General features: G+C 49.5%; 1 protein-coding gene across 5 annotated transcripts in view; it reads left to right on the forward strand.

Annotated features, from left to right (window-relative positions):
• Nucleotides 1-13,590, forward strand: part of ARSG (arylsulfatase G) — an 86,255-nt gene that overhangs the window by 36,225 nt on the left and 36,440 nt on the right. For 4 of the 5 annotated variants that reach the window (XM_039229780.1, XM_039229783.1, XM_039229781.1 and 1 more), the window contains 4 exons: nucleotides 3,512-3,699; nucleotides 7,401-7,448; nucleotides 9,315-9,426; nucleotides 11,279-11,416. In XM_039229780.1, the coding sequence (XP_039085711.1) occupies nucleotides 3,512-3,699; nucleotides 7,401-7,448; nucleotides 9,315-9,426; nucleotides 11,279-11,416 (486 nt within the window). Of the gene's footprint in view, nucleotides 1-3,218; nucleotides 3,258-3,511; nucleotides 3,700-7,400; nucleotides 7,449-9,314; nucleotides 9,427-11,278; nucleotides 11,417-13,590 lie in introns of those variants that run through there. The other variant, XM_039229784.1, reaches the window with a different exon arrangement.

The raw sequence follows: 13,590 nt of genomic DNA on the forward strand, positions 1-13,590 counted from the left end.
ATGAAGTTGCTGGGAAGGAAAGACCCTTCTTTTCCCCTCTTCTCCCCCGTCCCCATCCTACCTCCTCGCCTCCACCCTGTATTATAGAGCCCAGGTTTAGGAGCCGGAGATAGGGGGCTTGCGTGGACGGAAGTTGGCCCAGAAAGAAAGGACCAAGTAATAAATAAATAAGTTTATTTTTATTTAAAAATAAACCAAGTAATTCGGGTTGAGATCAGGGCTACCAAGTACACACCCGGGGTGCCTGATGAGAGGGCAGCCAAGGCCCCCTCGCAGGGACATGGAACGGGGAGGAAAGGCCGTGCAAAGGTCTGGGAGAGATGCCGGGGGCAGGCGACCTTGGGAAGAAGCTGGCACTCTGCAGATCTGAAAAAAGACCCAGAAGCCCCTGTGCTGGTGCCCGAGGGCGAGGTGGGGGGAAGGAGAGGCCCCAAGGGTGGATTGTGGGGGAGCGGGCTTTCAGAGCGCAGCAGGCGATCATTTTAGAGTATTAAGCAGTGGTCTGAGGAGCACTTTAGAGACCCCCTCCCCCTTCCCAGCCACTGGGTGAGGACGGGTCATATGTGGAGAGGAGGGAGAGGCACTGAGCCCGGCTTTGCTCTGCTGACCTGGTGCCTGTGGGCCAGTCTCTTATGCCCGCCAGGACCTCGGCCTTCGTTCTGCCCAGGATGGCTGAGTTTGCCCACCGGGCTCGGGCAGCCCGGACACACGTGGTTCTGAGGTGCCCACCCGTTCTCTAAGCCGCCTGTCCTCCCTGCCCACCCGGCTAGCCTGGCCACCCATCCTGCTCATTCTAGACTCCAGACTGTCATCCTTTGGAGACTTTTCACATTAAATATTCATTATTAAGTTTTAATATTAAAAATCTCCAACATAAAGGAAAATGAAAAGGACAGTCTGATAAATACCAGTATACTCGACTGTTATTAGCATGTTGCCATTTGTATTTGCCCTTGCTCTATCTCTAAATAAGGTGGGGTTTTTTTTTTTTTGAGTCATTTGAAGGGTAATTATGCTCTTTTATTATAAACATTGTAGCATGCATTTCTTAAGAATAAAAACATTTTTGGGGCACCTGAGCGGCTCAGTCAGTTAAGCATCCGACTTTGGCTCAGGTCATGATCTCACAGTCTAGAGTTCAAGCCTTGCATCTGGCTCTGTGCTGACAGCTCAGAGCCTGGAGCCTGCTTCCGATTCTGTGTCTCCCTCTCTCTCTGCCCCTCCGCTGCTCATGCTCTGTCTCTCTGTCTCTGTCTCTCTCCAGAAAAAAAAAGAATAAAAGCATTCTTAATGGAATAAAAACTTTCTTTTTTTTAAGTTTACTTTGAGAGAGAACGCGCACAGGTGTATGCATGCTTGTGCAAGTCGGGGAGGGTCAGAGACAGAGGGAGACAGAGAGACTCCCAAGCAAGCTCTTCACTGTCAGCATAGAGCCCAGACATAGGGCTCAGTCTCCTGAACCGTGAGATTATGACCTGAACCAAAATCAAAGAGTCCGATACTTAACCGAGCTTAACCAAGTGAGCCCCTAAAAACTTTCTGAATGGAATAAAAACATATTCTAAATGTAATAAAAAATGTCTACTTTATTATGTAATAGACAATGAAAGATTATTCAGCAATAAAAAAAAGGAAATCTGCCGATTCAACAACATAGGTGGACTTTGTAGACATCATGCTAGGTAAAAGGAGTCAGACAGAGAAAGACAAATATCATATGATGTCCCTTATATGTGGAATCCAAAAACACCCAAACTTCCAGATGCAGAGAACAGATTGGTGGTTGCCAGGGGTGGGGATGGGGGAAAAGGGTGAAGGGGATCCAAAGGCACAAGCTTCCAGTCACAAGATAAGTAAGCTCTCGGCATGGAACACGCAGCCTGGTGACTAGAATTGGCAGCACTGCACTTACCGTATGTTTGAACGTTGCTAAGAGAGCAGATCTTAAAAATTCTCATCACAAGAAAAAAAATGGTAGCTCTGTGTGAAATGACTGCTGCTCACCAAATTTCTTGTGGGAGCGAGTCCCAGTATATACATGTGTCAAATCATTATATCATACACCTTCGATGAATACAGTGTTATATGCCAACACAACGGGAAGAAGAGAACAAAAGCATTCCTCTACGCGGCTGAAATCCAGAAAATGGACGACGGTCTCCCCATGTAGCCAGCTCCTATCAAGTTTCCCTAATTAGCCTCCAGATGTGCTGTGGGCACATGTGCACTGAAATCCAACCAAGGATCACGTTATTACATCTGGGCTGTCTCTTCAGTGTCCTTTAGTAGAGAAATCTCCCCCACTATGCCATTTTTCGCTTGGGTATTGACTTTTTGAAGCATGTCACCAGTTGTGGTAGAATGTTGAATGCTGTCAAATGGATTGTTAGACTCTTTCCTTGTGGTGTCATTTAATTTTTCCATCAGCTCTATTTCCTGTAACCTGGAGATTAGGTCTAGAGGTCTGATTAGATTCAGGATCAATGCGCTTTGAGGAGAACCCTTGATAGTATCACTTCATATAATCCCGTCAGGAGACACACGTGGTCAGTGGCGGCATTAAGTTTAATCACATTCCTTGAGGGAAGGAAGACGGCTAGACTTCTTTTATATTTCTCCACAGTGTCTAAAAAAAGGCTGGGTGTCCGGTAATGTGTAGCAGATATAGCCAATTCTTGTCACTGGCTGTAGTTATTCTATAAAGTCACCGGGAACATTGCATCACAGAATACTGACCCATTGCTTCTAGGGCATCTACAGAGTTAGATTCCTGTGAGTCTCTGGTTACATTTTTGTCAACAGATCACTACAGAACCTTCTTTTACATGTGTTTTTGTTTAAAGACATCTCATTTAATATAGTTTTTGATTCATGAACATGGAGCTCATGGCCAACGGCACTATAACTCATTCCTGAATGAAGCTTATCTAACACTTGTATTTTCTCCATGACGCACATCACAGCCTCTTTGCACTGAGGAGCGGTAGGCAGCCCTTCAGTCCTATGCTTGGGGACCAGATTAAACAGCAAAATCACCAACAGAAAGCACAAAAATGCAAAAGCTTTAGCACTTAGTAGACTGTGGAAAGGAAGGCATTTGCTTGCAGTATGAGAGCCAAACCAAGAAGACCGCCTTCTTCAGCCTCAGCTAGGGATGTGCAGGTTGGAAAACACAACATTTTGTGACATCTTGGAATGTCCGGGAGCGACTGCTTAAGAGCCACGAGTATGGATTGTAGAGATACAAATAGATGTTGGTGAGTGGATGGTTGCAAAATATGGAATCTTTGGATAAACAGGATCCACTAAATATTCTGGATGAAACCAATTAGACTTAGCTGTGCGACCTCGAATTAGTTGCGTTACCTCTCTGAGCTTCATGTGTCCCTTCACTGGGTGATCTTCAAGCTTTTCCCAGCACTGGGATCCTGGGAACTGGGTGGGAATGGAGTTTCTCTTAGTCTGGATTTCTGTGGATAGAGGGACCCTGATCGCCTTTCTTTCTGTGCAGGTTTGTGGATTTCCACGCAGCTGCCTCCACCTGCTCACCCTCCAGGGCCTCCCTGCTCACCGGACGGCTTGGCCTTCGCAATGGAGTCACGCACAACTTTGCGGTCACTTCCGTGGGGGGTCTTCCACTCAACGAGACCACCTTGGCCGAGGTGCTGCGGCAAGATGGCTACATCACCGGGATGATAGGTAACGCCGGAGCTCTGCTCTGGGGACCCCCATCTCCCACAGCATTTATGGGGTGCCTGCTTTGTGTTTGGGTAGCCCCAATCTGCTGCTACCTCTTCTGTTCATGTCTGCTTTTTGTGTACTTCGTGCTGTAGACGTTAGGAAAACTTTCAGCTCAAAGTAATTGAAAAGACCACACAGGGGACTCGACCGTCTCTACGGCTGTTTTCTTCCTATTGTAACAAGCATAGAGGTGAGCGATGCTTTCATTGGCTGGGCCGTTCGAGGAAACCATTTCTGTGTTTTCTGCTCTTTTGTCTTCATGTTTGTTGCCTCTTGGTTGCAACAGAGCTGCTCAGTACCATGCACCATAATTTGGCCTCAAGGAAGGACAAACAGAGAGGAGGACATGCGGGCCTCCTGTATTCACCTCTGCCAGGAAGGCAAATCTTTTCTCAGACACTCCCTCTCCCTACAGGCAGAAATGCACTTAAGTCTTGGGGCGCCTGGGTGGCTTAGTCGGTTAAGCGTCCGACTTTCGCTTAGGTCATGATCTCGCGGTTCGTGGGTTCGAGCCCCGCGTCGGGCTCTGTGCTGACTGCCAGCTCAGAGCCTGGAGCCTATTTCAGAATCTGTGTCTCCCTCTCTCTCTGACCCTCCCCTGCTCATGCTGTCTCTCTCTCTCTCCTAGAAATAAATTAAAAAAAAAAAAAAAAAAAAGAAATGCACTTAAGTCTTATCAGTGGATTTCTGTGGCCACGCTTCCCTGCAAGGAAGGCTGGGAAAACTGGGGTTAGGATTATAATGACGGACTTGGATTTGACCACAGGTGTCTGATTCCTAGAACAGGACCGAGTTCTGTTAGCAGGACAGGTGGGGGCACGAGTGAATGGGAGGCAAACAGCAGTGTCGGCCCTGCCATCCAACGGCTTCCTTTCTTCTTAAATTTCTGTAGGCACCTCTTCCTCAACGTTTGTTACACGGCAGGTACCGGGCCAAGTTTTTCTTTGCATCAGGGTATGGAGATGCCTTCTGAGATGATCATTTCTCCCATGATGGATGTTAGGGAATTGACCTTCAGACAGGTGGAGAGACCTGATCAGTGCTGCCCACCAGCAGCCAGTGCATCTAGACAGTGTGTCCGCCCAGCCTCGCTCTGATGCTTTGCTTGCCTGCTCGTCTTCCCTCCAGAGGCCAAGACAAAACAGCAGGCCCAGCAGCATCCTCAGGCTGCCTGTGCTTGTTATTCTGACTTTCCAAGAGCTGGGTCCACTGGGATTCCTGCCTGCCTTCATACATGAAGTGGCAAGGGAGGGTTTCTTCCCAACAAACAAGATGGCGGCCACTGTCCCTGTGGGGGTGTTACTGATGCCTGGAGCTCCCGTGTTAACCTGTGGGAGGCTCTGGTTTCTGGTGTCAGCCCCACCTTCTCTGGATCCAGGAGCCCCGCATACTCTTACGGAAGATCAGACTGGAGTGTGGCGTTCATTGTCCCAGGCGGGCAAGCCCCAGTGGGAGGAGATACAAATTAAGATCCCTCCTTTTCCATCCCTTCCCTCCCATATCCCACTGGTATAATTACTGTGAAGCTCCCACGATGGGCTGAGTATCCTTACTGGCCCCATCACATGCATCCCAGTCATGCTCACAGCCTGGAAAGGTTTGGCCCTGGGACTCCAAAGTCTCCTGCTGCAGCAGGGGGCTGGGCCCTTCCTGAGCTGCGTTTGCTCTCACTTGCCCTTCCCTCTTCATGCCTTTGAACTCCGAGTGAACAACAGATTACACATTAATGGTTCAGCTGTCTGCCTCTTCCTTGCCCAGTCAACCCGCCTTTTGCATGTTAGAGAGAGGATATTCGGCCACATCCATGTGTTGTGATTATGAATTTCCTATAAGCATGCTTGCGGGAAAAGTGAAAAACCCACCGCCGGAATCTCAGGAGCATTTGCACAGCCACCCACACTTTGCTGCTAACTTTGGTTTAGGGTCATGTTGTATACATACCACTAGGTCTCCTAACCCCTTCCTCTTATTTTATATTTCTTTTTCTTAACATTTTAAAAATATATTTTAAATTATTTTTTTGTTTTTTGATTCTTGCTTTTTTTAATATAATTGATTGGCAAATTGGCTGACATTCAACACCCAGTGCTCATCCCAGCAAGGGCCTTCCTCAGTGCCCATCACCCATTTTCCCCTCTCCCCTATTTAATGATCGTTTTAATGTTTATTTATTTATTTTTTGAGAGAGAGGGATAGCGTATGAGTGGGAGAGGGGCAGAGGAAGAATCTGGAGCAGGCTCCAGGCTCTGAGCTGTCAGCACAGAGCCCGACCGCAGGGCTCGAACCCATGAACCGTGAGATCATGGCCCGAGCCGAAGTCAGACGCTTAACCTACTGAGCCACCCAGGTGACCCCTTTTTTTCTTTTAAAGATCTTTAAATTTATATTTGTTTTTTGAGAGAGAGAGCGCGTACCAAGCAGGCTCCTCACTGTGACCCCGATGCGGGGGCTCGAACCCACAAACCACAAGATCATGACCTGAACTGAGGTCAGACTCTTAACCGACTGAGCCACCCAGGTGCCCCTTATTTTAAATGTCAATGTAATACAATTTTATCTATTTCTTAGAATTTTAATAACCTTAGAAATAGCTTAAACATATTAATTTAATTTTGGATTTTCATGCCATGCTTCATCCAAGCCTTCCACATAGTGCTTAATCCATTTCCCTGTACTTTATATTACATTTTTTCCCCAAATCTACAGAGCAGTTGCAAAAAAGGGAAGAACAGACACCCCTGTACCCGTTACCTAGATTCCCTGATCATTACCTTTTGCTACATGCATTTGTCTCTGAAAGAGAGATTGGTAGCATTTCATCGAGCCCGTGTAAAATAACTTGCCGCAGCCACAGTCCTGCGGGTGCCCGTTTCGTTCTTTCCCCCACGCGTTGTTGTTCGGTGCGGCCGCTGTTTAGATCTATGTACCGCATTCTCTGCCCCTTGCCTCGTGGGTGGTTTCCTGGGGGTCCCTGCTCCCCAGAGCGGAATCAGCAGGCCAGAAAGCTCAAACATGGTCGGAGCCTTTGCCACACATCGCCCCGTCCTTCTCCCCCAAAGAACGCATTTACAGAGCGAGGCGCATATTTGAGCTTCCTCCTTTGCTGTCCAGGTGAGTGTCCCTGCACCGGTGGGTGCAGCAGCAGGGGTGAGGTGGGGAGGTGGTCTCTTGCGCAGGCCGCTGATGGTGGTCAGAGAGGAGTGTGATGAAGCCGAGAGACAACCAGGCCGTCTCCGAGGCTGTCTGGAGTGTGCGCCTGTCCTCAGAGCCTCAGCAGGGGCCCTGGCACGGGAGGGTAGAGCAGGTGCAGCGGGCGACGTGGGGTTGCTGTGGGTACTGAACGCTCTTAGAGGGGCAGGAGCTCAGGCTGCTGGCTTCTGTGTCCCTGCACCCCCGCCCCCCCGAAAGGCTTGTCTTCCTTTTCACTGTGTGCGTTCGTGCACAGATCCTGACTCATCCTTGCTCGCTCCCTGTCTCCCTGTGGACTTCCTCTCAGTCCCTGAGAGCAAGGCCTGGCTTTCACACATTTGCAACCTCTCTCTGCTTGTCCTCGGGAAAGGGCAGCGCTGATGGAGAACCGAGTATGTGATCAGCTCCCCAAAAGTGCCGGGAGCCCCCACGGGGGTTCGTCTGAAAGTCTCTCTCTTGCTTTCCTACAGGCAAATGGCACCTTGGGCACCATGGATCTTACCACCCCAACTTCCGAGGTAAGAGTTCTTTGGCGGATTTGTTACCTGGGAGACAGGAAGTAAAGATCTTGGTGTAAAAGGATTCCATTAACATTTAAACTGTCCTCATCCTGGGGGACATCTCTCCTGAGTTAGGATGTCTTCATTCTCAGGGTCACTGAGGTGCATTTGGGGGACCCAGGGGGCTCCCCTTGGTCTTATATCCGTTTCACCTGGCATCTTTCCTGGAACCCCCCTGCCCCCAGCCTTTGTGCCTGCCTGTCCTGTCTGGCCCTTCCCATCGTGAGCCCACCAGTGTCCACGTCTCAGGGAACATTTGGCCCCCCCCGTGAGGTCCAGACACGTCTAGTGTCCTAACAAGTAAAAATTGTCCAGTGGGTTCACAGAAGCAGGCCATCAACCCCAACAGGGGATGCTCGCTCTTGCCTTCTTCCTGCAGCTGTTTTCTGCCTCCCAGTTCTGCCTCTCTGTCCTTGGGGAATAGGCCAAGGTCAAGCTGCCTGAGCCAATGATCTGAAAATCAGTTTGCTGATGGGTGAGCTCTCTGAATGGCCAATTCACCGACTTTTCGATGGTTTTCCAAAGTTGTGGGTTTTGCCCCTGCTCTCCCCCTGACCTGCCTCTTCGATTCCATATGGGAATCCTCCTCGGACATTCTCTGATAGGCGGTTTATCATTATGTCAACTTCGTGGCTTCTCCCCATCCCTACCTGGCACGTGCTTCTCTGTTACCCTGCTATTGTATAAGCAAGTGGATGGTCTTCTCCTTGAACGTGGTTCCCGACTATTTTGCAGACTTCTCCCCTTCTCTGCCCCAATGTCTCCCTCTATCTCCATGGGAAATGGCTGCAGTGCTCTCTCCTAGAAGTGGGGGAACGTATGCATCTGAAGATCTCTGCGTTTGGAGAACGGCTTTCAGAGAACCGGCCTCCAACCAGCCTTCAGCTTCCGGCTCCTGCTGGGAGCACCCTCTCCAGCCCCTTCCTCCCCCTCTCTTCCCTTGCGCCCATTTTCCAGTTGGGCTTCCATGGCATTTCCCACTTGTGTTTTTTAAGAACGGCAGTGAAGGAAGTGCAGACCTGGCTTTTCCGCTAACTAAAAATTACCGCAGAAATTACGTCTCCCACTTGGTCATTTTTCCTCCTTGACAAATGAGGAGCTTGAACCAGATCAGGGCATTGACACCTTGAGTGCATATTTCTGGAGTTCCTGCAGTGGGGGCAGATGGATCCGGAGAGCAGATCTTGCTCAGCAGGAAGTGGTGCCATTTGGGATTCGTGGTGTCTGCCGTTGGGATTGAGAAGAGATGGCACGTGCCATACACTTGTGTCCCTGGACCAGATAGTCTGGAACAGCCTGCTGGCTGGGGCATTCTGAGGTTTCTTGTTTCCCATCTCCAAGTTCACTCATATCGCCTCCTGATTCTTGTATCTCTTCCCTGGTACACTTCCTGGTTCTCCATTCCCCTCATGCCAACCTCTTACAGCTTGATCTAGATCTCTTCCTTCTCTTTCCGTCTCTTGAGGGCAGTCTCTTTTTTCCTTAAAGTGCCACGCATGTACTTGATTTTCATCAAATACTTACTGAATGTGTTCATAACTGCACTGGGGATGGTAGGTGTTCAATAATGCTCTCTACTTCCGCCCACGCTGGGTTAACTCTAATCCCAAGATGTTTTTGCAAATCTAGTCTTACAGCCAGAACCCAGCAAAGTGTTTTCTTTGCATACTACAAAGGGATATTAATCAAATCCTCTTTTAATTACATACTCCATAGCACTGCAGTATTAAATCATGGAAAATTAAATTTTTGTCCTGGGTATAAGAATGCAGGCTCATAGAAAAGAAGCCAAGTGGGGGTGCTGACCAATGGCTTCTCTTCCAGGTTTTGATTACTACTTTGGAATCCCATACAGCCATGACATGGGCTGCACTGATACCCCGGGCTACAACCACCCTTCTTGTCCAGCGTGTCCGCGGGGGGACAGACCGTCAAGGTACTCCCATCCAAGGAAGAGGCAGTGGCCTCCAGAGCAAGAAGTCCTAAGGGTGAAGTCCATCAGGAGGGGAGGCGGGGAAGGCAAGCCTCAGTGGGCTCACGAATAACACAATGGTTAACATAATAATGGCCATTTACTGAGAAATTGTTACAGTCTCTGGTTCTACCTGCTTCTCTGCGATCCACACGACCGCTCTTTGTGGCCCGTATTTATCCTGATTTTATGAGTAAGGAAACCTGTAAAGGTACAGGGAAGGACCCGCTTGCCTAGGTCTCCCTGGAGCTGTAAGTGGTAGAGACAGTGGTGCCTGTCTGGGTCCCTCTGAGTCTAGAGCCTATTTGCTGCGCGAAGGGTGGTCGCTGACCCAGCAGTGTGGCTGACATCCGGGTGCTTGTTAGAAAAGCAGGATTTCAGACCTCCCCTGCACCCCCCTCCCCCGCCCCAGGTCTCCCTGCTCACAAGGTGCCCAGGTGGCTCGTATGCACGTGGCAGGGGGAAAGTGAAGTGTGGTATGTATCGTTACCTCCCTCCTCACCAGCTGCAGCCTGGGGGGCACATGTGTGGTCACACTTGGTATATGACGTATGTCAGCCAGGCCCCTTTAAATCCATGTTAAATCAAATGAGGAAGTAAAAGGAGGTTGGCTTAGTTGGAGAGCAGGGAGGGGAGATATTTTAGGTGGAGTTGCCACAAGGTCGTGAAAATCTGAAAAATGTGACACTGACGATGAGGTTAGCATTAGGATGCCTAGTAATCACCCTTTTTCCCTTTTTCAAAAATTGTGGTCCTTGGTGATTATTTACCCCAGTCTGACCTTGTCTTCCAAGCTTTTATAATGGGGGGTGGTTATAAGGGGCTCTCTCTCTCTCAAAATAAATAAATAAACATATATATATATATATATATATAAAGAATCAAGGGCGCGTGAGTGGCTCAGTCGGTTGAGCATCCGACTCTGGCTCAGGTCATGATCTCGCAGTTTGTGAGTCTGAGCCCCGCGTCTGGCTCTGTGCTGACAGCTCAGAGCCTGGAGCCTGCTTCTGATTCTGTGTCTCCTTCTCTCTCTGCTCCTCCCCTGCTTGTACTGTGTCTCTCTATCTCTCTCAAAAATAAGTAAACATTTAAAAAAAAAGAATCTTGTTTTAAAAATTAAAAAAAAAGCTTAGCTGACTTGCTCCGGTCACGGCTAGGGTCATTATCCAACCACATGTGTTGGGGCATTCACATATCAGGTTCATCTCCATCTAGAAGACCAAGAACTGAGTTATTTATTTATTTTTTTCAGGAAATGAAACTGGTTTGACCCCCACTTTTTCCATTTGCTAAAGCTTCTCCCAGTTCTCCAAACATGGTTTGAAAATTTTAAGTTGTCCCCGGCCATCTGTGTTTTTGTTAGACGTCATGTCACATGGAGTCCTGATGGTCGGCCTAGGAAAGCACCAAGCATTAGTACCCCCTAGACAGAAGGCATCATCTAGGGAGGTCCGTGGAGAAAGCCGGGGATGGGGGCTATTCATTGGCTATGGGACTCTGCTTGCGTAATTTAGTCTGTTTGGACCTCAGTTTCTCTCCCAACAAAATGGGAGTAATGGCCCCTGTAGCTCACAGAAGTATTCGTGAGCTTCGCAGAGCGGCCAGGCTTATCTGAGGAGTGTAAACATCTGTTGGTGGAGAAGGGAGGAAGGCGTTTTATTGGTTTTACACTTGGAGGAAATGGCAGACTGGACAACTCATCTGGGGCCAGGTTATTAAGTGTTTTGTATTTACGCACATCGCTGCATAAAAGCATTTTGTTCTCCACCACGGTTACTTAGGTCATGGAAATGAATGCTATCTGTGGCTCCCACAGGAACCTCGAGAGGGACTGTTACACGGATGTGGCCCTTCCTCTGTATGAAAACCTCAACATTGTGGAGCAGCCGGTGAACCTGACCCGCCTCGCGCAGAAATATGCCGAGAAGGCTACCCAGTTCATTCATCATGCGAGGTAAGGGGCCTCCGGGGTGCCCCCGGCATGCCTCTAAGCCATGGTGGTGTTCCCTTGCCCAACAAAGATGGATGCATGCATGTCCCCTGTGCATGAAGCTGGAGACCAGGCCTGGGTCAGACATTCCACAGGTATGTTCCCAGAGTTCCTAGGAGCGTCCCCAAATCCCGGCTCAGATCACACTCTGCTGTCCTCTCCTATAGGCTCCTGGACGGGAGGGCCTGCCTCTGTCTTCTGGGCACTCAAGGCATCTGTTGATTCATTACTTGACAGGGCGTATTAGCTTCTTATTGCTGCTGTAACAAACTTACCACCAGCTTATGGGCTAAAGCAACAGCAATCAATTCCCCTGTAAGACCCGGAGGCTGGATGCCCCAAATGAGTCTTATGGGGCTAAAATCAAAGGCATCCTCAGGGCTGTTTCCTTCTGGGGATTCCAGGGGAGAAATATTTCTTGTCTCTTCTGTCTTCTTCTTCTTTTAAAGTTTATTTATTTATTTTGAGCTAGAGAAAGAGGAAGAGCGTGCGCCCATGGGAGAGGGGCAGAGAGAGAAAGGAAAAGAGAGAATCCCAACGTGGGGCTCAATCTCACAAACCATAAGATCATGACCTGAGCCGAAACCAAGAGTTGGCGGCTTAATCCACTGAGCCAGCCAGGCGCCCCACCTCTTCTGTCTTCTGGTGGCTGCTGGCATTCCTTGGCTTATGGCCACATGATTCTGATCTCTACTTCTGTTGTCTCTTTGCCTTCTTGTCTTCTGTAGTCAAATCTCCCTCCGTCTCCCTCTTTTAAGGATACTTGTGATTATATTTAAGGTCTTCCAGGCGAACCCAAGAGAGTCTCCCGATCTCAGGATCCTTAATTCAATGGCATCTCCACTCACAGATTCCAGGGATGGGACCTAGATATGTTTGGGGGCCGCTATTCAATATAATGCACACGGGTTACACATTCCGGCATCTGGAGGGCCCCACTGCTAACCTGACGGAGGGAAGCAGGCTGAGTGTAAGGCCTCAGGGAGCGGTGAGCCCTTGAAAGCACACGCCCCATGTTGGGGTGCAGCCGCTGCCCAGCTCCCGCTGCCCATGGCTTCTTCCGGAAGTGGGAACAACAACTGTCACATCTTTCTATCAGACATGATGCACGAGACACCTGGCCCTTGCGCGAAACCCCCTGATCCTTCAGGGTTAGAAACAACTCATTAAAAATCGCAAAAAGCAGAAACTGTCTCGGTGCGCACCCCGCTCCCGGTGCAGATACACAGACCGTGGGGGCAGGCACGTGCCCATGCCCTCCCCCATCCCCTCCCGCCTCAGCCCTGCCCTGACCCTTCACAGCTGCCTTTTCTCTGGCCCCTAATGAACCTGTGTGGGCGCTCAGCTCAACTTTCTCCCAAGACTGCAGACTCCTCCAGGGCAGTAGAAGAGCTTCCAGCAGGTTCTCTGGTTTTACCCACGACCTTCGCCTCAGAGGGCAAGAAATAACGTGCTGGGTGCCTGTCCGGACTTCACCTGTGAGAAACGGATCACGTCAGACCTTGAACGTGCAGGGACCTCCCCCCAAGCCCTTGCTCAACCACAGATTTTTCTGGAGAGCAGGACAACAGGCGGAGAAGAGGCAGCGGTTTATTCTTGATAATAAAACCCATTGACGGCATAAATCTGGAGGGCAGCCTGTTGGGGCTTCAGGGATTGTGTAAGTTTCTCAGGGCTTCCTGAGGGACACTGGCCTCTTTTCAGATGGCTAATGTGATCGGGCAAGTCCCTTCTCCCATCTGGAGGGTTGGACACGTCTCTCCTCCCTGGAGTTGCGACATGGTTCAGTTCCCTGTGCCCTGTGACAGGTGGATGCTTCGTGGCTGGCTGGGGACAGTTGGGTTCCGCTTTTGCTGGGCTTTGGACAGCACGGTGCTGTCCGAGGAGGGGTAGCGGCTGCCTGGGGACAGCTGAATGCTCCCCGGGGGGCACGGGGCTGTGCCTCCACCAGCTGACCAATCAGCTCCAGGACGGAAAATTCCATGAACCATCTCCTTGTCATACGAACAAGGTGAAGAGTTTTGCTAATTTATCAATTAGTTATTAAGTGAAGAATCACATGAATCCCGGTGTCTTTTAACTTTACGGGAAGGAATTATGTGACGTGCTGATTTCTTTAGGATCTGACTTGCCCATTC

Source organism: Hyaena hyaena, unplaced genomic scaffold (assembly GCF_003009895.1).
Source record: "Hyaena hyaena isolate Hyena2069 unplaced genomic scaffold, ASM300989v1 scaffold_39, whole genome shotgun sequence".
In the NCBI taxonomy this organism is placed as follows: domain Eukaryota; kingdom Metazoa; phylum Chordata; class Mammalia; order Carnivora; family Hyaenidae; genus Hyaena; species Hyaena hyaena.